General features: G+C 42.5%; 1 protein-coding gene across 3 annotated transcripts in view; it reads left to right on the plus strand.

The window, feature by feature from the left end:
- Positions 1-13,992: 13,992 nt before the first annotated feature.
- The window catches only part of TSPAN5 (tetraspanin 5), an 84,889-nt gene continuing 70,896 nt past the window's right edge, over positions 13,993-27,985 (plus strand). For all 3 annotated transcript variants that reach the window (XM_082281229.1, XM_082281230.1, XM_082281231.1), the window contains exon 1: positions 13,993-14,447. In XM_082281229.1, the coding sequence (XP_082137355.1) occupies positions 14,367-14,447 (81 nt within the window). In that variant the 5' untranslated portion in view covers positions 13,993-14,366. The remainder of the gene's footprint in view (positions 14,448-27,985) is intronic.

Here is a 27,985-nt window from a genome sequence, read left to right on the forward strand (position 1 = left end):
GGCTCAAAAAGAAGTATGTCTCCTGCAAATATTTGCTGCGATGAAGCATGGGAAGGCATAAAAGTGGTCTGAAAATTTGTGTATTTGCATCTGCAGAAAGAAGGGGAATGAGAGTGCAGAAAGAGTGCAGCTCTTACTCTTTTTTCTCTGACTCTGTTGCCAGAGGGCCAAGACAGTTAATGGTTGCAGATGAAGCTGCTACCTTCCCCTGTCTCCAGGACATGTGGGCAATGTAGCATTGCTTTCACTGTGGTGCAGCTCTGCACCTTGCAACAAATTCTTTTAGAAGATCTGTGGACTGTTATTGCCTGCCCTTGCCTTTCCATGTGTAAGTTTTACAGGAGAAATGGACCAGTTTTGCTTGATGTGACTTTGCTATCTGCTGCCTTTAAATCACTTTCAACTGCTATGAGACTCGAGTGGTGGCAGCTGGGAGACTGCTTAGCTTCAAGCATGGCTGGAGTTGTTCTGTGACCTGAAGAAAAAGGTGACTGCATTTTACACTCTGGGTGGCAGAATGCCATGCATTAAGGGCCATGGAAAATCGGTATGTGGGAGGAAACCCTTACTCAAACAGTTAATACACCTAAATGTGAAGAAAGAGGATTTGGTGTCAAAGTACATCTGTTGCCCGTGGTTTGATGCAGACAGTGTGACAGGTATTGCTAAACCTTTGTTCCAGCTGTCATAAGCACCTAAGTTTCCATGATTTTTCATTGGCTGCTGCTTGTGAAATTTGCTGCTTTTGAAATTTACTGCTTCTGACATGCAGGAATATTTTTTTCAAAGTGTGAGTGAGCCTGCAGTATGAGGGTGTTGATAGCACAGAGCTGACCATGCTCTGCTGAAAGTTTTCGTCCAGCAGAATTTCAACTCCTGGTTGCAATGGTAATTAGAAAGAAAGAGGATCAAACTGGACAGCTCTCATCAAGTCCTCTAATTTGTAGCTTCTGAAGAAATTCTTGTCTTAGTCTACTCTTCTTTGCTATATAAAGGAAAATGTATTTTTCCCTTCGTATTTAGAGAGCAGGCATGGATGAGGCTTACTAAGCAATAATCAGCTTTCACTGCTTTAAAATTAACTAAAACAGAACTAGTCTTTTTTTCTCTCAGCTGGTGACAGTAGGGGACAGAAGGTATCTGGAGGAGGTGGCTCAGGCTTTTGTGGCACTGTGAAGAGAGGTGTGACCTGCAGCAAGCTCTTCCTATTGCCAGAGGCATGGTGCCGTGTCCACCCTGGATGAGTTTTCCTGGCCCGTCTTCCCACCTGCCAGCATGGCTGTATGAGAGAGGTGAAGTCTGCACTGTGTGGGGGGGGAGGGAGGGATAGGTGTTATCCTGGTGGTGACGGGAATTCATGTTCTAGGGCTGGTGGAGAGCCAGCAACAGCAGGTGTCCTATCCTACTGTCCACCACCCTCAAGCTGTTCCGCTAAAGAGAATGTCCTCCCCTCTCCTATTTTGTGCTGCCAGTGAAATGCTTGTTCTGAGTTGTACCTGAAACAGGTACATGGGGCATTTTAAGCCCCTGCCCCTTGCAGTGGGAAAGGACACCATGAGGCCTTTGCTACCTTCTCTTTCTTTGCTCTCTCGCTTTCATGCTGAGAGCTTCATGTTTATGATGGAGGATGCTGTACTGCAGCTAGACTGAGTGTTCCTTGGTCTGTGAGCAGGGATGTCACCCACCACATCTGGGTGCCCAGGGCCCCATCCAGCCTGGCCTTGAATGGGGCCTCCCAGGATGGGGGCATTCACAGCTGCTCTGGGCAGCATGTTCCAGTACCTCAGCACCCTCTCAGTAAAAAACTTCTTCCTAATGTCTAATTTAAATCTCTCTTCCTTTAGTTTAAAACTGTTCCCCATCTTCTATCATTATCCACCCATGTTCTTGTTACATGACCTGACCCTTTGTCAGGGTGTCCTTCTAGGTCTGTGTAGCCCTGTTTGTATCCCTGCCAGTGAACTCCATGTGCAGACATAAGGAGGCTGGAGCCTCTGTGTTCCCCAGCATAGCTGCTTTGTGGGGCTGAGGATGTCTGATTTTACTTTACCTTCTCTAATTAAGTTGTTTTATTTTGATTTTGTGTTTGGGTGTGGTTTTTTTAACATGCTCACTCATCTGGAACCACATAGCATATGTAACTTCAGTGTGTATCTTCAGACTCACATCATGCGGGGCTTTGATTATTTTTTTTTTTGGCAGAACAGCAGCTAAAGTTTTCCCTTTCTCACTATTGAGCAATTGGGCCAATGGCCTCCTCCTGAAATCACAACTGTGATCCATTTTCTGTTCTAAAGCAGCAAAGGTATCATAGTTCACAGCATAGCACAGAGCTGTGCCTAGCAGGCAACACTTCCCATTTTCAGTTTCTTCTGTTGGCCAAGTCATGCTGGGAGATGTAACTTAAGGCTAAAAAACCTCCACAGGGTGTGCAAGGCCTGTCTATGTGTCAAGCACCTTTACATCTCCTCTTAGACAGCACTGAATTGGAGAAGGCTGTTTTCCTTTTCTAAAATTAGGGGGAGCATAACTGTTAAGAGAGAGACTACATGACTGGGAAAAAAACAATAAAGAAAAACCTCACAAACTGAAAAGACAAGTTCTGAACCTTATGAGTCCAATTTAAACCCTGTCCCTACACAATGGTCTGTTTATAATCTCTGTGCCACCAGTAACAAAGCTTCTGCAGGCACTGAAGATTGTAGGACATTGCTCTCAGACATCAGGCAAAGAGGAGGAGTAGAAATGGACAGCCTGATCATTTTGCAGTCCCCTAGGAAGAAGCAAATGAAACTGAGCAGGGATTAACAATTCCTGAAACCTTGTTTGGCATTCCGGAGGCCATTGTTGTTACAACAACGTTACAACAGTTATTCAGGAATGCTATTATACCACCAGGGCTGTCTCTGAGAAGTTGCATTTTCTAAACTATGATTTCTTGGTTTAGCTTCCAGGGGTGTCATTGCTGATTTTACATAGGACCTTGGATACAGGGGGAAATATTCTTCTCTTGTTCTAAGACCTTGGCTCTGCAAATTAGTTTAGTTTTGCACTTTGGTAGAAACATTGCCCAGTAAGCTCTATGGTAAACCCCTCCACCCCCAGCCAAAATCCCCAATCTTACTGATTTTCTCAGAGCTGGGATTTCACGTGTGGGCTCAAAGTTCATAGACTTACCTAATGCCTCTGCTTCTATCTCTACTGCCTTATGCTTACTTCCTCTACTCATGCAAAGTACCTTATTGATCAGTTCCCTTTAACCCCTAAGGATACTTCCTGCCTACTCAGTGAGCAAAGCTGGCAGAATCAGTGCCTGTGTGCACAAAAGGTACCAGATGATCACATTTAGGCCAAATATTCTATCAATATTTACTTCATATGTTTTTCCACAACTTAGCACCTCCTTTAATCATTGCATCTCTATCTAGTCCATTCTGCACACATTTCATTTGCTTCTTTAGGAACAATACCAATGTTAGTATTACCAAGAGAAGTCAAGGACAAAGTATTTAAGAAGAATGATTCCTTCCAAGGGAAAAGTTTGGGACGCCTAAAGCAGGCATGCCTGGGTGCCAGACAATGATACTGGTAGCTGCAGGAAGACTACGCAAGGAGGACAAAGTGTAACTGGTACATGTGGATCCTTCCTTGGAAGTATTACTCAAGAGGAAGTTTTTATGAGACCTGTGGTGTTTGCAGTGCATCCAGAAGTCAGAGAAGGAGAAGAGGGAGAGAGTTGGAAAGGGCCTAAAGAGGGAAGAATCCTTGGAACGGCAAGCGAGAAAGCCAGAAAGAAAAAACCTTTGTTGGTTGCTCTGTAAAGGGCACAAAGGCAACTCATGTGCCCCAGAGTGACAGTGCCATGAAAGTTACAACAGAAATCATCAATGGAGAAGGATATCCTTCTTCCCCCCATTTTTTTTCCTTTTTCTAATTTAGTTCAAAAGAATGGCAGGAGCATGAGGCAAAGTGTTATTTGTGTAGCAGGGAAAAGACACATATGAGGACATCTGTTTTAAGGAGCTGCTTCAAAAATAACCACAGGAGAAGAGTGTGTTTGCAGAGCGCAGCAGGCGACCTGCAGAGTTGTGGAAAGTGAGACAGCAGTGGTGCCCTGAGTGCAGACAGCCCCAAATGTCTACAGCATTGTGTACATTTGTACTCATTGCGAAACCACCCCACCCTGACCCCAGTGGGTGTTTTACAAATTGAAGGAGGTGCTGTTTCCATGTTTTCTGCCCAAAAACATTGATCCCTTTTCTGTTGCTCTCCTTCTTGCCCCCTTTTTCTTAAGTCAGCAGCTTTTAAATTCCATTTTCAAGTCTTTAAAAAGTAACCCTGTTTCAATGAATCTCCAAAACATATGGCAAAGGAATGCAAATTTGGGTACTACTCCATCCCAGAGATGAGGTCTTGTTCACCAGGAAAAGAAAGGAATAGCAGACTGACAGATTTTGGAGCAGGATGCTCATATCCAGTGTTGTGCCCTAGCCTATTTACTGCTAAGTACAGGAACAGGCAGCAAACTTGGCCACTGATTTACTGAGATGCTTTAAGAAAGTCCATTACACCTTACCTGTTGCTTCAGTTTCCCAGTGGGCAAAACAGAGAAGTAAGAAGCACAACTTTTATCCTAGTTTTCTTTCTGAAGTCTGTGGTTTCAGACAGCTCTGAAAGTGTTGTGGTGGAGGATTCAAGGCAAATATCAGGTGTGATCCATTAGTGAAATGACAGGGGTAAAACCAAATGGCATGAGGCATCCCATTGGGGAACACAATGTTTCAGGCACCAGGCAGTTAATTTCTCCTGTTAGCCAGGTAAGAGAGCACGTTTGGTAAAGACCAAATGAAAACTGAGCATAATTTCTCATTGAGAGATTCACCCTTTCCATGGCCAAATACTCCTTACAACAGAACTTTGACAAAACATGCGTGAGGAATTTGCATCTGTATTTTCTAATGTTACATTGGAAAATCAATGGCAGACACCACTCCAAAGTAGCAACCAGGTGTTTCCCCCCTGCTTTTTTGAGTTATCCACTGTGAGTAACAGAAACGTTTCACAAAGAGAAGTGAGGGTTTGAGATATAGTAGCTGATACCACTCAAGGAATTTCTGTATTTCTGTATTCGAGCTGTATTTCTTTTCTACACTAGTGGCTGTCAGCAAGTATCACTGAGATGACTTTGGCTATCCCCTACCTCAAGGGAAGCATTCTCCTCTGTGCTCCCTCCAGTACTGTGTTTTCTGATAAAGAACAAATGTTCTTTACAGTTCATACTGCAGTAACTACTTGGAACAAAGCTTTGCTTTCAGTTGTAAAAATTCTCACAGCACAAAGTTAACTATTTGGAGTTTCACAGAATTATTCCATATGCACCTGGCTATGCCTGGTATAACCATGATTGCACTTTGGCCAGTGTTTGGAAGCTGAGTACAAGACGCAATGCAGCTTCATATGTCTGTAAACCAAGAAAGGGTTGTGCTTTGGACAAAACTTGATATTTCAAAAGTGTTGAGTAGCAGTCAAATTAGCTACTCAAATGATTTCACCAAAGGTCATTTAGTGCCCAGACTGCTTACACCATGCCACTGGGTACCTCTTTTTAGTGCCCAGGCAAGTTGCAAACTAGGCCCTGTAGGACTTGTGTCTGACTGCTTTCAAGAAGACTTGGTCTTCTAAGCATCGAGATCACTTTTGGAATGAGAGCTTTGGCATAATGGGCTGAATTCTGAGAGGTATTCAGGCATACAAATAGTTTGGTTTTTAAACTTTCCTTCAAATATTTAATGGTTTACTGTTTTGATGTCTCTTCTGGCTTTGCCAGGATTAAGCTTTTTCTATTACTTTGTAACCACATAGAAGGTATAAAACATTTCACTCTCAAGAAATTTATGGGTGTTTCACTCCAGCTTGGACTCAGCATATGGCCTTCTTTGTGTAGCTGTTTGATTGCATCATCCTTGTTTCAGATGTGACAATTTGGCTTAAACCTTTCTTTTCTTTGTGTGAAGTGGGACGTGAGTGCATTGCACCATTTGGTTGTGCATATCCACTGGACATGCTGTTCTCTGCTATGGGATTATGGAAAACTGGCCAAGTTTTTCTCTGACTGCTGCTGTACAGATGCAGGCAGGGTAGCACGTGTAGCTTGTTAGGACAAAGATGTATTCTGGAAGAGAACAAGCACTGTGAGCAGGCACCTGTAAACAGGTGTTCTTTATGGTGCAGAACTGACTGAGTGCAGGCTCTTCCTCATCCCCCAAGCCAAAGCTGCCCTTGTGTTTGATATGGCCCCTGCTCCTGCCACCCTTTCTCACAGTTTGGCTGCAGGGTCCTATGCACCTTGGCTTGCTCCCTAAATGTCTCACTGCTGCTGAGTCCTGAACCTATCAAAACCTGGGCAATGTCCGTTTCTCCCTGTGTGGAGCACACCCTCTGGAAGGCAGACACCAGCAGGCTGCACAGCGGGGTAATTTACCACTAGATGGCTGGACCTCCTTTTTGTCCAGCTCTCAGTTTTGTTCCCAGCTCAGTGACTGTGCTCAGCCCAGAACAATGAACCTGTTGTAAGCTCTCTGCCTGCCCACTTTATAGCTTAAAATTTTTAAACAGCTGATGCTTTTAGCAGATTTACCTTCATAAAGAATAATTCCAACTTTTGAAACGTACTGAAAGAGCTGTGGTAATATCTAAGAAAATTATAGCTCTTTTTGCAAGACAAAAAGGAAAAGCTCCCTAGTTCTGTTCTTGGTTTTTTTTCCATTCCATGTATAATACAATTTTCACTGAGTCTTACTTTGTAGGTGTATGAATAAGTGGGACACATTTAATAGTTCATCACTCAGACTGGAATGCAGCATCATAGTGTCCTGAATAGTCACAGCCACGTACTTTGATCTGGTGAATTTGGTGATGTGAAATCTGCAAAACTTTTAGACACTGACATACATGTCACTGTGATTTGGGGCAGCAATGTCTTTCCTTTAAGAAAAATTCTTTTGCCCACAGTCAATATCTTCAAAAAATTAATACCTCTGGATGAAAAATGTCAACTTTCCTGATATTTGCAGATTGCAGAGATTGCAGACTGATATATATACAGAGCAAGAAAGTCTGCTTCAAAAGGGAGATTTTTCCTGCCTGAAAGCAGACAAGAGGAATAGGCAAGGAATCTGTTTCTTGAAGATACCACTTTTTTTTTTTTTCCTTATCAGTCTCTTCACATTTTCAGCTCTGTTACTTGTATTTACTGGGTTCACATTGTGTGTCTATAGATGTATTTGTATCCTGAGTTCAAAACAAGAGAGAGGTATGTTTTTAAATTAAAATTGTTTTAGCTGTTTTGCTGTCACAGCACTGGCATTTTATGCTTGCTGTTTTCAGGAACAAGGAGGAGTCATTGTCCCTGCTTCCAAGGTAGTATAATCTAAAATATCAAACCTGGAAATCTTAGGGCACTTTAACAGCTTTGTGGGAGTCTGAAGTTGTGCCTAAAGATGGTGATACATGAAATAGTAAGATGGAGATGAATCTAGAAATAGTTCTGGGGTGGGTTTTTTTTTCTTTTTTTAAGTAGCAGTCTCTCACAGTTCAATTTTTTTAAAGCACTATGACAGCAAAAAAAAGAAAAAAGCTGATGGCATAACTAGTGTGGTAGAAGAGCAGGAAATTAAAATGAACTCCACCCATCAAGACTCACAGAGAAATACAGGTAGTGAGGCATACAGCAAATGATGAGCCTCTGAATAAACAGACTTCAAAAGTAATTGTTCAGTCCAACAAGAATATTAGTGGCTACTCTGTTCTCATCTGCAGGAAGGTTTCTGGTTTTGTTAATGCAACAGGAGAAAGTAAGAAAGGCCTGGAAATTTCCATTTAGTGGACTTGCAAACAAGTAAATTGTAAATTTTTTGAAGTGCTTCCTTTTTACAGGTGCCTGAAGGGTAACATGTGTAGATTATTTATGAAGTGCAACCTCACGTATGGAAGTCGTGCAGAAACAAAGTCCTACTTGATCCCGTCACAAGCAGAATGTTGTTGATGAGCACAGAATGTCAAAGATGTAGCATTATCACAGGCATTGTGTATTCCTCCTTTGACACTGTGGGAAGCAAAAAGCCATGGTTTGTAATCACTCTAGTACTGCTCTTTTATGCCTTTTGGTAATGTTTAAATAAACTTATTTTATTTACCTTGTTCCTAAGCAGGTCCACTGATATAAGCTATACAGAATACTGCTGTAAAACACCTGTTCACTGGTGCTATTACAAGTGCTATGTTTGCTGTGGCAGCTCTGCATAACATCTGAGAAATCAGAAGTGTCAATACCAAAGGTAAAGGAAACTGGTATCTTTATCCAGCTATGTGGTAGCTGTCACTGGATGTGAATAGAGAAGGTGGGTATGAAGAAACAGACAGAAAATTGTGAGGAAATCAGCTTAAATGTATCACCAACCTTCCTTTGGGATTATCAGCTCACTTGCACAGTCCTAATAAACTGTTAGAGGCCCTTGATGCACCCTGTTGTGTAGTCTGACAGACAGAAGACACCAGTGTCACAGCAGATATGACAGCATTTTTGTCACTTCTCTTTCCATGGCTCAGATGAGCAAGCCTGTTCCTGACAAGAGGGTAGGAGGTGGCTCCCTGCAGCCAGGCTGCACTGCATATCTGGGCCCTCCTCCAGCAGGTGCTGACTCCCTTGTGCACCTCGTTGCTCTCCCCAGAGGGTTTTGGATCAGCTCTGCTGTGAAGGCAAGGACATAAAGTCCCTTCAGATCACAGCATCTCTATAGCCATTTGAATCAAAAAGCAATGAAAAATATGTTCCTTGGATTGGAAATGAGAGCTTTTTGCACAGCTGGCTTTTTCTACTCTGTTCTCAGCAAGACAATTTAAGTCCCTGCCTGCACAGAGGTCTGGGGGCTGAACTCCTGACCAAGCTAGCCAAACAGGTACTCCAGTGCCTTTTAGCTCAATTATTGGCCAGGCCATGGTGGAAAACTTCTGAAAGCTGGGCTCTGAGATGAATTGCTCTGCTAGCCTCCCCTCCTACCACTCTGGCTGCAACCTAAAGCCTACAACAGCCAGATTTACAGTTGTGCACTCTCATCCCACCACCTGCTTGCACTCCCTGACCTTCTGACAGGTTTACAAATGTTTCTGGAAAAAGGTGCCAGAATGATTCCTGAGGGATTGTTCTTGCGGTAAACTCTGATCCAGGCTCCCAGGAGAAACAAAAATCATCACAGGAGAAGATGGGAGGATAGGAGAAGCTCAGGTGGTTATGGCCTAAGTAAAGGAAACCCTGGAAGGGAAACATTCTCAAAGATTACTTAAAATGGTGGATTTGCAGAAAATCTTATCACCATTAAAAACACACTCAGAGGAAACAGTCACTCTCCTGAGTGGTATTACAGAGCAAACATTTTGAGTTAAACCTCTGAGTTGAGTGTGTCCTGTATTGTATGATGAAGAATGGCTGAAAGCAGCTCAGAAGGCCTTGAAAAACCTAATGATCATATGGTGTTCTGTTATAGGATAAACACCTGTTGTCCTTTTGGACAGAGCATCATCAAAAATTATACCTGAACCTTCAGGTATACGCAAGAAATAGTCCATGTTTGGGAAGTGAGCAGCTTCCAAATTTGCAGAGTTTGTCTAATGCTTTTAGCAATTCAAAGTTAAAAAGATAAATTTGGCACTTACTGGAGTCTAAGTTTATATCCATATTAATGACCATGGTCCAGTAGCACTAGTAATGGAAGGGGAGGTGACTACCCACACTGATTGCAGTCATCCCTAATTTAGGACTGCAAATCTTTTTGTAGAATAATGCATATGCTCTATCTCATTAAACCCTGTCACTGTCATGTCCATGAAACGGTTGTAAGAACTACCTCATACTTAATGCCCTTTGGAGCCAGTTTGGTTGTATGAGTGCTTGGAACCACACTTGCAGCCACTGCGTGACAGTGAGCTATGGACCAGGTATGTCATACTATTCCTGTTTCACTGTTTTATAGACTTGTCAGGGGATAAAGAAAGAGCTCTGTAAAAAGCTCCAGAACAGGGGCTTGCTGAGGCACAGCACCCACTAAAGAAACAGAGCTGTGTGTCAGGATGCTTGCCCCAAGCAGCACCGTGGTGCAGCCGCAGACCCGGCCGTTCCTTTGCCCCTGCCTGCAGACCGTGGGCAGAAGTGTGCCAGCACTCCCATCCCTTCCTCTCACAAGGAGCTCAGGCAGCAGCTCGAGGTGCCTGACACAAAAAGAAATAAAGGCTCAGATACACATTGTCTTGAGAAAGTAAAATCAGACACAATGCAACTGGTTATTTGTTGTTATTTGGTATGCCTTAGCATCAGTTTCTGGCCTCTAACCCTGTAGATGTATAGACATGCTTCATGCTTTGTGACTCATCCTAACAACAACGTTGTTGTTATCACATTATAATGATGCTGGGTTGGTCTTGCAAGATTATATTATTATCCAGTATTGAGAGCTAAGTTTCATATGAAAAAGCAGCTCAATACTCACCAGTGTTACCCGTAACAGTAATTAGTCAGTACTTGCACTTGTTATTCTTGAGGGAGGCTGAAGTCACATCTGGGGCAGAGTATGCACTTCCACCAGGGCCAATACAACTTGTATCACTACTTGAGTTTAGTCCTATGAAAGCCTTATCTCAGAATTTCTTCTAAACCTAAACAATGTCCCCTCATCAGTGCTCACACTTTTGCTAAGCAGAAAACAAAGTGGTTTTATGGTTACAAAACTAAAAAATGAACACAAGTGGCATTATGAGCTAGTATGTTATTTAGATTGAAAAATATTGAAATTGATTGAAAAATACCTGTGACTCTATAAATCTTGTCTGTCAGAAAGCTCTATGGTTTCGCCATGGAAAAAGATTGCTGTCCTATGAATTCCCACTAAAATGGAGTGTCTAATAGCTAGACTTACGGACACAGACACTGAACTTTTCTTAGACAACAGCTCTTTATCTCTGTGCATGTGGCACGAGGCGAGATTGGCAATGGGATAACTCACGGAACTACAGCCTTCACTGTGCTGCTCTGCCATTTCTCTTCTCAAGTCGTTCCTGTTTGCATTTCTTTTCCCTGGAAAATGTCAAAGAATTCATAGATCAAAAAACAGGAGCTGACACAAAGAAGTAGTGGATCTAAGGAATGATTGATTTGAGGAATTGGGATGAGGACTCTTTACTTGGTGGGAAGTAAGAATTTCAGAGTCCACAACTATACCTCTTTTAAGATATGAACTTCTCAAACATGCCACACTTATTAGTATTAGAGTTGGCCAGTCTTTAGTCAGAAGAAGTCCATTTATATCTTAGAGATGGGAAGTAGATTTAGTCATACAGATGGGACTTTTTCTCAATGTCAGTAGCAAATCAAAGCATTCCTGGTGTTATGAAGCACTGTGCTGCTAGAACCAGCTTTGTCATTGAAATAGCGCCCATTAGTACTCCTGTGCCTTGTCAGATGAATTATGAACTGATGAAATTTGAGTAACTGTCTTGCCCTTCTGCAAGAAAAGGTAATATTGCTCCTGCTTAGTATCGCCTCAGGCTTTTGTGCCAAAACATCACAGTAGAATTCAGTGTTGACTGGTAACTAACAGTGAATTTAAAGTGCTGCCACAGTCATCTTGCTCAGCTTCCAGGCCTAGGTGGCCAAAGCATGTAAGAAGCAATCCACAAGAGATGGCACAAAGCTGAAGGACAGGGATCTTTTTAATCCCCGTTTGTTTAGGACAGGAGGCAAAATGTGTTTACAAAGCAGAAAGGCTGCTGCAAGGTGCAGAAGGCTCTCCTACAGCTGGCATTCAGGAAGATCAATTACCTACATCAAAGCTGTTCTACTGCCTTTGCTATCTGCTTGCTTATTACACACAAAGTGAATTAAAAAGAACAGGGTTGTGTGTTCAATACCCTCTTCAAGTGAGTAATCTAACTCTTAAAAGTGGACATCCTTAAACTGATCAGATGATGGGACAATGTGAAATGCTTTTGGCTTTAAAAAGACACTTGGCAATGATGATACTATGCTTGATTGAGAAAGCAAGTGAACTCATGTAATATGATGCTATAAATGATGTAGGTTGATTTCTTTTTGAGTTGTTGGGAATCAATGGACTAACAGGTAAAACATCTGATGTTGTTACTGAATTTATCATAATAAATATTATTCTACAATATTTTGCTTCTGCCTGTGAAGCATTAAAATGCTAAAGGGTGCCAACACGTGATATTAGGAGCGTGTTATGACAGTAACATTATAAATGTTTGTACAAGCTGTCACAAATATTTGAAGCCGCTTGTAAAAACAGTACCTTAATATATACATTATTACCATACCCTACTGTAATGGTGATGTGCCTTTATCCACTGGTACAGACCACGTACATTACTAATTAGTCACCATTTTCTACCCTCTTCCCACGGATGGTCTTGCAAAGACAATGTTAACAATAGACACAGGGATAACATTCATGTGATAAACTAGTCACAGTTAAAGTGTATAGATGTGTTGCATTAATTTCTCATTTACCAGAAACATTGCTTATTTTCATGGATCCATTTCAGCAGATGCTATTTCTTCTCAACGTCTACCAGATGTGACAGATAAATATTTCTCTTCGCTCTCAAAAAAGACTCACGACAAGGCCCCATAACTGATACGATGTGATCTCGAACCAAGACTGTCTTCCATAGTTCTATCAGTATATGCTTCTGAAGTGTGTTATCTAGCAATCCTGTAGAGATGGGAAATGTAATTTATTATAAAGAATTGAATTAAGAGTTGTACTTGCAGAATCACATAAACACAGAATCAATTAGGTTGGAAAAGACCTCCAGTATCAAGTCCAACTTTAACCAATCCCGACCTTGTCAACCAGACCATGGCACTACGTGCAACATCCAGTCATTCCTTAAACACCTCCAGGGGCTGTAACTCCACCACCTCCCTGGGCAGCCCATTCCAATGTTTAACAACCCTTTTTGTGAAGGAATGCCTCCTAATGTCCAACCTAAACCTCCCCTGGCACAGCTTGAGGCCATTTCCTCTCATCCTGTCACCGGTTGTGTGGGAGAAGAGGCCGACCCCCACCTGGCACAACCTCCTGTAGAGGTGTAGAGAGTGATAAGGTCACCCCTGAGCCTCCTCCAGACTCTCTCTTAGAGCTGGACCAGGAAACTTTGAAGGCTTGATCCATTGAAATGACGACATTCTACAGCAAAGAAAACCGATTAATTATGCTGTTAATGCCAGACCATGTACACACTCGATCCCAAACAGCATGTGAATACAACTAAACCATATAACTTTATAGCTGTCAGGTTCAATATAAACTCAGGGGATGTTAAAATATAAACTCTAGCAATCATTGTAAAATGGTTCTTCATGTGTTTCTGCGCGTGTGGCGCATACCAGATCATGTGGGAGGCGATCTGACGGCGCCCATTGAGAACAACCTCCACGGTGAGATTACGGTCTTGCTCCTCCTCGTTACCGCAGCCAGCCTAGAACCGGTGCTGCCCGCCTGGCAGCTCTCCCGCTGCGGAGCGGTGCTCTCCGTGCCAGGCGGGGCCAGTCCTCGCTGTCTCGGCATTCCCTGGCCTGCGCCACCCCGGGCAGTTGGAGCGGAGGGATCGAGGAATGGAAGGCTGGAGGGATGGCGGGATGCAAGGATGGAGTCCCTCAGCCTGGCACGCCCGGGCCGGGCCGGGCCGGGCGGAGCCTCAGGGCCGCTCCCGCCCCGCCCTCAGCGCCCTCGGCCTTCTCGCGGCCGGATTGGCGGGGGGCGCTGCCAATCACGCCGCGGGGCGGGGCGGGGCGCGAGCGGCGGCCCTTGGCGCTGAGGGGGCGCGCGGCGTCGGCCTCTGCCCGGGCCGATCCTGCCCCGGCGGTGCCTTTCCCGGCGGCCGCCCCGCTCCTTGTCGCTCTCTCCTGCCTCCCGCCGCGAGCAGCCGGGGCCTCCTCCATGCGGGAGAAGAGGAGGAGGAGGAGGAGGTGGGAGCTGCTCGCCGGCCATCCCCGGCGCCCGGCAAGTCGGAGCCGACCCGCCGCCGCGCCGCTCCTGCCGCATCTCCCCGCGGCGCGGAGCCGGCCCTGAGCTCTGCCCGCCGCGCCGCCCCCGGACCCCTCCTCATAGTCTTGCCCCCCACCCTCCTTCCAGTCTTCCCGGACGCCTCCTCCTGGTCTTCCTCCTTTTTTGTTTTTGGTTTTTTTTTTTTTTTTATTCCTCTCCATTCTCCCTCTCCCTCACACCCCCCTCCCCCCCCCCCTTTTGGTTCTCACCCTGGCTGCGAGCAAAGCGTCTTCATGAGCGCAGAGGATGTCCGGAAAGCACTACAAGGGGCCTGAAGTCAGTTGTTGCATCAAATATTTCATCTTCGGCTTCAATGTCATTTTCTGGGTAAGTGGGGCCGTTTTTGTATCTTCCTCTGCTTCCTCCACCTCCCCGGCCGCCGCCGCTCCCGGGCTGAGCACGGCCAGGAGCGACAGGGACGTGTGACAGCCCGGCGAGAGGCGGCGGGGGGATTTTGGATGAGGTGCGGGTGCGAGGCCGGTGTGCCACTGCCTCCGGTCAGCCCTTCCCCGGGCAAGTTGTGGTGCTGCATTCCTCCACCTCCCGGGGGTGCCGGTTCCTCTTCCCTTCCGGCCCTCCTAATTGCTTTTGTTGTAAAGCGGGTTTAGTGCCTTCTTCCCCTCGCCCCGTCTTTTTCTTTTTTCCTGTTCCCTTCTTCCTTCCACGACCTCTGCTTTGTGGTGGGAGAGGAAGGGAGCAACCGGGCACCCAGGCCTGGAGAACGAATTGATCTGCATGTTTTCATGCTGCCATCCCTGTTAGATGCAAATAGTAGAAAGAATCACAGCTCAGGTTCTCTGTGCAGTGCTGTTTAATGATTTCACAGTGATGAAGTTGTGTATGGTTTATTATGATTAGCTATTAACACATAGTAGTAGTAGCAATAATAGGATGGAGGAGGGGGGAAACGGTATTTCCACCCATCCCTAAAGTGCAAGCCCGTAGGAGGCCTGTTTGGGTATTTGTTGTCCTGGCTGTGCTGCTTGATCTGCCTGCACAGTATCTTGTTGCACCGTTCCCCACCGGCTGTAGAGTAGGCAGAACTGTACAGTGAAATGTAACCTGCCTGTAACAGTACTTCTAGCATCTTCCCGATGTGTTGGATTTGAAAGAGAAGCAGCTGTTTTTGGATGTTCATACCAAATTTCATAACCACAGAGGGGGAGGGGAGGGGGTGAGCCTTCTCACACACGTGAGTGGTGAGGTCGTCTCACTGCGTGGAATGTTAAAGTCAGGTGAAGGCTCTTACATGTACAGTTCCCCTCTTTCCATGAGGTATTCTGCACAGCAGTGAGAAACACGCATAAACCCAGCTTCACAGATTCACAGGATATTCTGAGTTGGAAGGACCCACCAGGATCATCGAGCTCTGGATTGAACCCAGATGGTGTGGGTGTGTTTTTGAGGGGCTTTGGAAGCAAGTTGAATACATATCCCATATAGCGGCTTGTTTGGACTAGAAAGGAGACTTGGGGAAAAAAGCCCCAACACCACCTTGAAAGTTATGGATGAAGGTAGGGAGGAATAGAGGAGAGAAACCTTCTGAGCAGTGCTGAGCTTCTGATTGTCCCCTTGGGGAGAACAGAGGACGGTGGTTATGTGGATAGCAGGTATCCATAGCTCACCTCAGATCTGTGTTCCTGGAAAATTAAGATACCTGAGGAAGATGTTTTGAAAGGATGGCGGTTTTGATTAAGTCCATTTATACTGTAATACCTTGCCTTAAACAAGAAGATATGCTGCGAGAGTGAAGCTGACTGTGGCTTTATGTCAGTGTTTACTTGGCCCCAGACCGACCCCTGCAGATGAACGGTAGCAAGCTTTGTATTATTCTGACCCTATAGAGCTGTTGTGATTGTACTCTTGGCTCAGTTTTTGGTTGTTGAGTTTGCCATGGTTCTTTTCCCTTGTCTGTTTTTTTGTTTTGATTCTGCTGGGCATATGTTGCTGTGAACACAGATACTTTTCAGCAGGGAGCAAGTAGTGTGAGGATCACTTGCGTGCTGTGTCTTTGGACTGAGAGAGGGAAGTTATGGTGGAATCTACATAGCCATGTTAACTTGGCCTTTCACACACTGTTGGTCTGTCAGAAGCTCTATGTTCTGTAATTTCCTTCATTTTATTCTCTGCAGGTGAATGTGTGGATGGTGCAAGTGGGGAAGTGGTTATGTTTTAGGTTTTCTGTAACTAGTCTTTTTCTTATTCCTGTGTTCCTGAGGCTGATGCAGCATAGCTTCTGCATGATGACAGGTGTGCCTCTGTTGTAACGGAATGGGCTAAAGGCTTTATACTGCTGGAATGCTAATCTGAAAGCCTGAAAAAATACAATTGTGTATCACCCACTCTGCCACTTGCTCGATGTGTGGCCCTTGCTTGCAGATTTCCTCTTTTGCAAAATGCTAATTGTCTCATTTGTGTTCCTGGCTAAACTTCTTGAAATTCACGAAGACCAAGCACTTCGAGAGTTTAGTAATTTCTTTAGAATATTGTAATCTCTTTATGAGAGAGCCAGCATTTATTACCATGTCTCTCCTGGTTTGGAGTGAAAACCTAGGCAGATACTCTTGTTGAATACATGTTAATGTTGTTTATACTGAAGTAATAGCAGACCCTTCAGTAACTGGGCCAGAAAAGCTGTAAATGAAAATTGCAAATTCAATTGATTGTTTACAGAAAGCGGTAATCAAAAATAGCCACTAATGTAGTCATTGTAAATAGATCGAAATGACAAAGAGGTGATCATATTAACCCCATGACACTTTCCAGGGTCTTGCAAACAGGGAGATATATAGCACACCTTGTTAGACCTTCTATCTGAGTGTTATTATGTAGTGGTTTTAACACAACCTTTTAAAATGTTAATGTAAACAAAGAATATACTCTCTATTCTGCATCATAAAACAGTGGACTAAAAATAAAGAGAACTGAGTTGGAAGAGCAATGATTTTGACAAGAAAATTGTCAGTGCTTTGAATAGAGGAATATTACAGATCTGCTGAAATTATGTGGGGAATGATTGTACTTGCTACTTAAACTCAAGTTATTACAAAGAATCTGAGGCTTTAAATGCCACAGAATAGGGGCAAAATAAATTACCAGACCTTTCTGTCTTTTTTGTTTTGTACTGGTCAGGTATTTCATGCCTTAAAAACCACAAGAGAATTATTAGGACAATTAATATGGGAAAGTTGCACTCCAATGCTGTGTGACTTTATTTGTGACTAAAGGTGACAGTATTCTTTTTTAGGAGATAGTTCTCAGGCTTGCACCACCCCAGGTAACGTATTTGTGCCTAAATATGTGTTTCGTACTGTTGTAGAAGACAATATTATCTGCTGAATCTATGCATAATTAATGTTCTAGATGTATTTGCAGGCTTAATTTCTTTTGGAAATTCAGTGTTAAAGTTGATAAATAGTCTGGAAATGTTTGTTCAGGAAAGCTTATTTTATGAGACTATTCTGTCATGGAAAAGGAAATCTCACTGGGCAGTCTCCAAAATAATATTTTGGAACAGAGAGCTAATAGGCACAAATGCATCTAAATCTAAGGCTGGAACTCAGTGTCGTGTTTCCCTTTACACTGCTCAGCTGCTGTCCTGCTGGTTGTGCACGCACCTGTGCTTTGGCTCCACTGCCATTCTGCCGGTGCTAAAGCACCACACGCTCCGTGTGCTGCCTGTCTCGGCTGGCAGCTGCTGCAGTAGGCACTGCTTTTTCATGAGCCGTTCTGGTCTTGTCTCGGTAAAGCATAAAGCTGTAATATGAACTAACAGAGAACACTCTTCTGTACTCAAAGCAGCAAGCAAACAACACCTCCTTCCCCCTTTGGCTTCCATGTGGAACGATGTCAAAGGCATGGTGCTAAAGGTTAAAGTAGGCTGGCCTGCTTCACAAAGGGCAAGAACTATTTCCCCCTCTTTCCCCCTTACTTTAGAAAGACAGTTTTAGGCTGACTTTTAGTTTCAAGAGGTGTTTTTAATTGTTCTCTATGCTTTTTTATATTTATGGAAACGGTGGATGTATACCATTGTTAAGATCTGTATTTCAATCCACACTTGATTCTACTGACCCTGGTCTAATTGGAAAGATGTATAAAAAGCACTGACACCTCAGAAACTTTTTCTTTATCTGGTGATTCACTCTAAGTTATGAGCTATGCTGCAATTATGATACATCAGCATACTACGAGTCATAACTTGTGTTTTAATTTGCTTGGCATCTGCTGTATGTGATGGCAACTATATGGGAATCTAGATAGTCTTCTGAATTACAGAGAGGTAGCGGGAAGAAAATAAGGTTATGTAAGTGTGTTACAGGAAAAGTGTTGGACAAGTGCACTGACCTTTAAAGGACAACCAGTAGATTGCTTATTAAATTTTGTACATTGTTGATAGTTTGTTTTTCAAAGGGGGAGAAGATAATTCTCTGATGTCAGCTGGTTTTCAGATATCCACAAGGAAGTTTTGATTATGTAATTTTTCCCTTGCCACAGTGGTTAAAAAAAGCCCCAAACAAATCAATGTGAGGCTTGTTTCATGCAATTTTGGAATGCATTCTGTAGCATTTGATCTTTGCATTGGGAGGATGTCCTTGCAGTAGAAGTGGAAGCATTCCGTTCATTTCCCTCCTCTCCCCCTTTATGATCAAATGGCTTTTATTTTTTCATTTTACATTTCTTCATAGCACAGATGAAGCATAGCTAAGCATTCCACCTGTGGTCTTGCCAGAAAGAGAATAATGCTTGTTTTGGGCAAGTACTCCACCGTTTTGTAACAGTGAAAGGTTGGGGGTGTATATATTGGTGAAATAGGTGCATTATTGTGAGGTCGGGATTCTTGAATTCCTCAGTGTCTCTTTAAGCAGATGTAGCCTCAGTCTTTCAAATGCATATTAAAATTTAGTAACTGCTGGCTCCGGGGGACTTACTTCAGATTTGTAGAGGTCATACTTAGAATAAAAATTTTCCTTGCCTTGTATTCCCTCATAACGTTGTGGTAGGGTGTATCATTGGTAATATAAAAAGAAATAGGTGAGGAACATGGGAGAAACTATTTCCTTTCTCATAAATATTTGTTTTGTCAAAATTGGGTGTTCATAACTGTATTACTGTTTTAAGTTATTTGATGTTTCTATTTTCTAAAAGATTGAAGAAGCATAAGGGAACTAGAACTAGAGAAAACACATGATTAATTGTGTGACTTCTCTTGTTTGATGTCAATGTGCTTCAAGAGAATATTATTGGAACTATCATATGCAGCTTATATACTTTCCTTCTGTGTTAAAGATGAATTTGCTAAATATATTTACCAATCTTCCACCTTGATTGAATTGTCACAGTATGATTTTTCTGGTGACACATCTGTCTCAAAGTATGAAGAGTCAATTTTGAATCTTCAGTGTCCCAGTCAGAGAAAAGCTGATCCATGTGAATGGCGCCCAGAGCACAGGCAGCCCCAACAGAACACTTCTGCGAGTGAAACATCTTACGGGTATTTGTGTGTGCAAAAAGAAATTATCATTGGTCCTAATCCCATTGCCCTTGTTGCATGTTGATAATATTTCCATAATAAAGGCAACAAATCCAGGTTCTGCAACATTGAATTTGAAGGTGGTTGTGCTACCTTAATTCTAATAAGGCAGTCTTTGCACTGTGAACTTTTTGGTGTATGTATTAGGATGTACATATTCAACTGTAGTGGATGATGTAATAGGCATGTAGGGAAGGCATGAGCTGTTCTGGGGAAGTAGGACTTTCTTTTTCCAGATGAGAACCCAGAAAACATGTTCTTGTAAACAAACAAAAAAATTACATACAAGGTGCAGTTGATTTAGGGTAATTTTCACATAGAAGATGTGGAAGGGAAAGGCTTTTTTTTGGAGGGGGAGAAGAGGGGTTCAGGGTTTTTTTTGTGTGGAGAGTAGTAAGAAGAAAAATGTAAGGGACTCTCTGTCCTCTCCAGTGGACAGGATTGAAAGTATGTATGTAGTCTGTTATTTAAGAATGCTCTCTAAGACCTAATTCTATAGAATTACCATAATCCTGATGTACTTCTTAGTGAACTTTAATTTATTCTTTATTCCTCAAACTCTGTAAGATGCAAGTTAATGATTGGTAGAGGATGAGAAACTTGAACTTACAGTTAGTGAAACATCACTTCCTTTTCTTTTGAGTCCCAATTCTATGAATAGACGTTTTGAAGTCTATGTTGAAAAAGCATGATAAGCTGTTTTTGGCACCAGGGGTGCTACAAGTTATAAATTTGGAGCAAGAAGCTGATGTGTTGTTAAGTGCTCAGGCTAGATAATTCAACAGTTCATACTCCATTAACCAAAAGCAGTAACCTGTGAAGATTTGCTATGGGCATTTAGAATATAATGTTTTGCTTTCAGTTAAAACTGGAGGTGAGAGAAAATATTTTTGACCCAAAATAATCACTTGACCTAATTCTACCAGCTAGGAAATTCTGGTCTTAAACTACAGTGCTTCAGGAGAGCCTTGTTTTGCCCAAAATATGCAGCACGCTTCTCAAATGCATGGCTAGTAGCCTGTCAACAGGACTGTAATTGTTTTATTGATGTAGACAGGAGAGCAAGGAGCTGAACAGCTCATGAAGTAACCCAGCTCTGTTAGAGATGACCCAAAAGTCACTGTCAGCATTAGCCATGAAAGTGCCTTCCAGTATGGTAGTATTTTAAACTTCTTCATTTCTGACTTTTACATTAGCTAGAATTTCATGGTGACTTTGTACTCGTGTACAGTTTGTCTGTTTCTCATTAAAAATTAGCAAATATTGTTACAATGAGGTAAAGAATTAAAACAAAAAAAGCTTGTCCAATTTCTAATGAATATACTGAATTGCATTTCATAACAGTTTTACAGTGCAAAATCCAGCAATACATTAGGCCTTAAATCAGTAAAGAATAACCTTTCTTTTTCATTGTACTATCATGTGAATTTGCAAAATATCCGATTTTTTGTGATCGTGCTGCTGCTGCTGCCACAAAATAGCTTATTTCGTGATGCAAGGCCCCAAAAAACACTCACTTAATGAGACTCCTGAAAGGGTTTACAGTTTCTCACGTGCTCTTGAGTTAGATGCACAGGAGAAATGCTGACAAGATGTTCTCAAGAGGTCAAAACAACAGAAAACTTCACTGGCAACTTCAGAAAATCAGATAACTTTGGCAAAAGTTTAGAGCAGCATTCACTCAACATAAAACACTTCACAGAGCATTAACATAGCCCATTCAAGTAAGCAAACTCCAAGCCTGTCTGATTTTGAGTTACTCAAAACTCTGAGAAGAGGGAGTTAGAAGAAGAAAGAGGAAGAGAGAAAGACAGGAAATATACAGAAAAGAACAAGTATAGCTGCCACTCCTGGTTCCAGCAGTGTTCAGCTGATAGAAATTCCAAGAGGAGGTAGGGTCAAGACCTGTGCTTGCCTCATGCTTCAGTTCAGTACCCTTGGCTTTCCTGAGCCCTTCCCCCAGGTTGGACTTAGGGTCATCTGGCCCCTCTGGGGGCTAGACTGGGGCTCCAGGGATGGGATGTGGAGCATTGCCTCTGGTGTGGCAGGGACTGGTTACCACTGTGTGGCTGGGATACAGGCCCAGAGGGGGATGTGTGTGTGCAGAGCAGGGCATCGCCTCCCCAGAGCAAGGCCTGACTTACCTCTTCTCCTGTACATGCACCCAAAATATTTCGAGCCAGCGGCCCTCCCAGTCTCTCCCATGTGGTTCTCTGTGGATAGAGATTTTCCCTGATTTCAGCAGTATTTTGTACAGGTGTAAGGGTTGGTGTGGGTGGATGTCACTGTTGGCATAGTGCTCAGTGTAGCTGCTTCTGTAACATCCACAGAGATCTAGAGCAGTTCAGCCTTCTCCGTATGCTGGCATTTAAAAATGTCACTAACACACTGAGGCTTGCAGTCAGGGGTGCTTGATTTGGTATCAAACTCTGACTCAGTGTGATCTCATATAACCTCCAGATGGCCTGACTTGCAGAGATGCTAAAAACAGTCAGATCCTACTCCTTTAGCATTATAAACTAAATGAGGCTGTTGCAGTATTTATTTTAATGCACATCAGTCTCCACATCAGATTCTTCAGCTAATGTTTCAGCTTTCCAGTCACTTTCCTCTGGACAGCATTTAGAATAAGTATTTCATCACACACAGAGGATCTTGTGAATGAACTGTCGATTTCCCACAGAACTGGGAAAAATCAATATGCCTCTTCCAGGCCTTGAAAATGCCTCTGCTCCTAGTGAAGACTCTGTTACATCAAATCATATTGAAAATCATTTCAAGCAACATTCCTGATGTGTGGTGACAGAAGAGCTTTTTTCCTTTTGCAGCAAAGCGAATAAATACTATGAAAACACTTTGTACCTATTCTGTATTTGCTGCCTCCTGGTTTTCCCAACAGCAAAACTTCTTACAGGGAAAAAACAACCAAAGAATTATAGGAGCTTTTGCTTAAATAGGTTCCCTTTCTCCTCAGTAAGCAAGTAACATTATTTCTAAAAGTGTTTGGTCCTTCTTTGTCATATTGAATTCAAAGAAGGCATTAAAAGAAGACTAGACGTCTTTAGATACGTGCAATATTTTGGGTTCATAGAGACTTCTGTTTTGTTCACTTCATCAGCATGGTGTTGATGAGTTAAAACCTGAGTATGTCTGCTGTCATTGCTCTAGTAAGCTACTGTTAGAGGGTACTGAGTATGAAATAAGTGATACTGCAAGGATGCTTGCAGTAACTTGGCCTATGGGGTGTTTCCTAGTGTTAGTGGATTATGTGTGATGAGAGTCCAACTTAATTTATCTTGATTTAGGGGCAAATCTTCCATGACATGGAACATTATTTTGTGTCACAATTTTCTCTGTGTCAAGAGGGCAGGCTCTCTCAACTGAGCTCTGGTGCCCCAAGCAAAGGTGCAGCAGCTCTGTGTGGGATGTCATCCCAAGCAGACCCACCTTGTGCCTGTCATTTTGTCCGAGCCTGCACCACAGGTTCTCCCTGTTGGATACCTTTGCTTTATGTACCCACGTGTAGGGCATATACTTAACCTTGTGAGGCTGGGTTCTCTGTGCTTGCCTCTCATTGAACTGCATCCCTTCTGCTACATTCTGTTTGCCAATGGGCTGTGATTTAAAAATCCTGTGATTTAAGAAGTTTGAAGGAAGTTCCCTCTATGTGCTGTAAATGGTTTATATATAGGAGCAGAGACATTGAGGAAAAGGTTCATAGATAATGTTTGGCAAAGGTTTTGTTGCTTTGTGCTGTGCTTCAATTAACTATGTCACCTTGTGGAAGATGTCTCTGCAATGCCATGTGATTGGAGTGTTTCAGACTGGAGCACAGAATCTGGAAATGGTGACGTTTCAAAACAGAAATCAGATAATGAGAAGGGTTGCCAAGTATCTTGGGCACCTCTCAGCTGGGAGTATACTGGGGTGTTCTACTATGCACAGAGCAAGGGTTTCAGATTTTTTAATTTTAATTTTTGCCATTTAAATATAAAACGAGAAAGATTCCCTGTTCCATGTGGGTAAAAGATAGTTTTGTAGAAATTGTCTTCCTGACTGCCAGTTCATGTGGGTATATGTCTACAGGAGTATGTGTGAATTCAGTCAGTCCAACAATGATTAAATATATAATTAAAGAATAGTTAAATATATAATTAAAATAATTTAAAAAGAAGAGGTAAGACTTGTAAAATTAGAATTCCTCTTTTCCAGGGAGTTATCCAATTAATTTCTAGATGAAAATTCATCCATCTGGCTTGTGAAGACTATAAAATATATATAAAAAATATGTATGATTGCAGTTAAAAAATAACTAAGGTCCAGTTTTTATTCAGTATTGCTTGACAACTATTCTCTTGTTTCTTTTTCTCTCTATGGCCATTAAGGGGGGATATGAACTGCTGCCTAACTCAATTTTCTTTTCATCTCCATATGCCTAGGAGGACCTGTTTCTATTGCAGGGCCAGTTCCCACTTTGGTTGTGGGAGCTTTTCAGGATTGGTTTTGGTGTGCGGCCTTGCAAATTCTGGTGTCAGAATGAGAGCAGGAGGCTGCAAACAGCTGAGGCTGGCAAAAAGCTGCAGAGCCAAATGTGTTAATGCATCTTCAGTGCACTGACAGCAGTCAGTTACCAGATTTGGCTGAGAACTCTCTCATCTGGGTCAATTTCTATTGATTTGCTGTTTGGCTCCAAGAATCAAGTGTGGGAAGATGGTAGGACCAGCTTCTCCTTTCCCTGCATAGATCAACTTAAAGTGATCAGCTCTAAGTGAATTGGTTTTGGACTATGGTGTACACAGAGGTGTAAGACACGATGCTGGGTCAATATTTAGCTCACTCCAGTGAGGACTTTTATGCAGATGTAAGTGCTACCCCTCTGGTGCACTTTGATCTTCACTGTTTTTGTAAAAGTTATGGTGGTTTTCTGTTTACTCCTGCTTGCTCAGTGATGTTGGAGTAACAATAAACAGTGATTATCTTCCAAGGTTATTGTAATGTGAACTTAATTTGAGCTTAAGTGGACAGCTCCATCATTTATCTCTCTGGTTTTTCCTTCCCATAAGTGTTATTCCAAACACTGTGCCACTCCCTGTAAAAACGCTAATCCTTCATTGGTGTGGCCCGCTAGATGGGGTGGCAAGTGACCTTTCTGAAGAGAGTTTGTCGTGATTATCCATTCCCAAGTGGTATCCTTTCTGGGGGCTTGTTACATACAAATGGTTAGTATGCATTCAATGCTGGAGATACATTTATATATATATATATATATATAACACTATGCATGCATATATATATATAATATATACACAAAATAATGCAGTACTTAAAAAAAAATTCTGATTTGCTAGAGCAGAAGTTTATTAACTTATGTACCTAAAAGCAGGACTTGAAGGGACTGGAAACACATCTAACTGCTGTTGCATGCAGAGAAGGACTTTGCTTCCTCTGACTGTATTCTGATGCTGTGTTCCTGCTGGGAGCTCTGGCATGGTCACAAGCAGTGTTCCCACTTCAGATGTGTGGGGCTGGGTGTGGTTTGAAAACATTGCTTTCTTTTTGTATTCTTTGTTTTGAGAATAGGCAAAACCACTGCCTGGATAGTCTAAAGGTTTGTGGTGTTATTTGAATCAATATTTATTCTGCAGGAACTTTTTCATGCAAATAAGTATGTATTTGACTCAAGAACGTAAGCCAATTGCATTTTTACATGGTTTATATCCTTGTTGGCCTCTGCTTTCCTACATTTTTCCTAAGCCACTCTCATACCTGTGGGAGAGGAAGTAGCTCCTGCGAGAATGCAGCTAATAACTTTGCATATTAAAGAAAACCAATCCCAATCCTGATGAGACTGACACTCAAGGGTTTGTGCCACTGTAGTAGATGAATGAATTGTGACTCCCATCTGGCCATTTTTATTTGAATACTCTTCTCTGCCCCATAGATTCATGATCTTATCAGCTGTCCTGCAGTGGGGCTGACATCTGAGAGGCAAAAGGACAGCTGTGGGCTACAGTAGCTTTTGTCTTCAACTTCCCCATCCCAGAAATAGGTGTGTGTGTAGGATTTCTAGTGAACTCTCTATCATCTAGTGTTTCATATATTGTTTTAAATGTACCATGCCTGTTAAATGGCAGTGATGAAGTACTCCACTTACTTGTGGTTTTCATGTCAACAGCAGCTCACTACTGCCTAGAGAAATTACCTTGCCTCTTGTAAATACCCTATTCTTGTTGGTTTTGCCCATCTTTCAGTTTGTGCTCTACTCCAGCTTGCAGAGGCTGTTCTTTCTGTTCTATTCTCCAAGGAAGTCCTTTCTGTGTCTGTTCTTACACTTGTCACCTGGAGTGGAAAGCTCATAGGAGCCTCTACATGGTCACTGTCATGCCGCAAGAGAGGCAGTTTGCGAACTCTATTACTGGAGTTCAGCCACGTGTCCACAGGAAAGTGGGAAGGAGAAGTAAAAACCCAACACTGGCTGGTTTTTGTACTATTTTATAAGGTTCTTGTTCCTATTTGACAAACAGCTTTGTTCCATAAGCACGTGTACACCTTTCAGTGTAATGTGCAAGCATCTCCTTTTGAAACAGCAAGCCTCATGTTGGTGCAAGACCTCCCAAATAACACCATGGGAGATAATACTTCTTTAGTTACTGTGTCAAACTGTAAGTCTGGTGAATATCAAAGCTGTGCATACAGCTCTTGCTCTGATGTGAAGAATGTCACATTTCATAACAATTCATAAAAAATTGCTGCAGGACTGAGCTGTGTAGAATCAAGTGAGGTAGAATGGATGAGGCTATTTTAGGGACTGGCATGCTCATAGAGATTTGAGGGATGTGCTGAGTCTCCTGTTTGCACCATGTGGAAGGCCTGTTGCTGTTGAAGTCCAGGATCTCAGTGGTGTTACTTGAGGCTGGAGTACAGGGCTGAAATTTAAATATGCTGGTGATTATTGCTGCTGTATGGGTTAGAAACATACTGTGAAGTCCTAAGTACTTTATGATGAGAGTTGGTGGGACTCCTATATCTTTGGAGACGCATCAGAACTCTGGTGAGTATTTCTACTTAAATCTTCTTAGGGTACTAAGGTCAGATGCTAAAAGGCTACCTTGTTCCTATCTGCCATTGTAACATGTCCTTAAAATCACTGCAGATGATATTTATGGAGCAAGCTAGAACAATTCTGGTATATCAAAATTGTGCGTTATCAAAATTGTTCAAGTGAGCAGTATTAGACTCCTAGCTTGATGAGTTTGAAGGACTTAAGATGGAAAGATGGACTTTGCATTGTGGGATATGATTGGACTTCTGTATAAATGACGGTGAGAAGAGAAACTTGTAATTTTTCACAGAATAAGCAGGAATGGAATACACACATTTGTTCATAAAGCAGAAGGTGTTTAAGAATGTAAGCTTATAAAAGTGAGAGGGTAGTCATATTTTGTCTGAAAAAAAGACGTGCTTTGTTTTTTATTCCATTTCCATTTTTGTTTCTGGGAAGATACTTTTCTGCAGTTATTGTTATCAAAGTGCTGCTCTTGTCATTGTTTCACTCAGTTTTGTTAGTAGAATTTTAGTTCAAAAACTTTCTACCTTGGAAAAAACAAACACAAAGGCAAACCAAAACAAACACCCATAAAGTTGTTTCAGAATTCACAGAAAACAAACTGTGGATCAATTATTAAGTGGCTTCCCTCTCCCTCCTCCACTTCCTGATGTGTTATTAATTTTGCATGAGCCCCCTGCTTAGCCCCTCATGCACTTAGAGTATAGAGCGCAAAGGCTTTCAGCACTGTTAGTGACTGGGTACTTACTATGACCCTCTGCATAAGAGCAGACAGATCTTGCTGACTTCAGTGGGAATCACTTGTTGGAAGCTGCATAATTGTTTTACAAACAATGTAGGTTTTAAAAAAAAAAAAAAAAAAAAAAGGAGGATGTGTGAGAAAGCCCAAAGAGGTCCCCCAAACAAAACACTGAAAAGTTGTTCAAAAGAGCTGGAGTAATTACTTCAGTTGCCTAAGTAGTTAAATCCTGGCAAAAAGAATGATGGAGTGGTCTAACCAAAATCTCTGGCAGACAATAGTCGAGCCTACCAGGGTGTGTTCCTGCTCATTTGTGTTTCAGAGTAAGCAGCTTGCCTGGGCATCCATTACATGATAATTTCCCTGTGGCAACAGGAGCTCTATGAGACTCTAACACTTAGATCATTGAGGGAACTTAGCTGATGAAGGACGCAGAGTTCATCCTCAGCAAGCAATTGTGACTGTGTTTTCTCTAATTGTAGAGTAGTAGTGTGCTTGTACAAAGTAGCTTTACATGTGCTGAAATATGT

This window comes from Coloeus monedula, assembly GCF_965178545.1.
Source record: "Coloeus monedula genome assembly, chromosome: 5".
Classification (NCBI taxonomy): domain Eukaryota; kingdom Metazoa; phylum Chordata; class Aves; order Passeriformes; family Corvidae; genus Coloeus; species Coloeus monedula.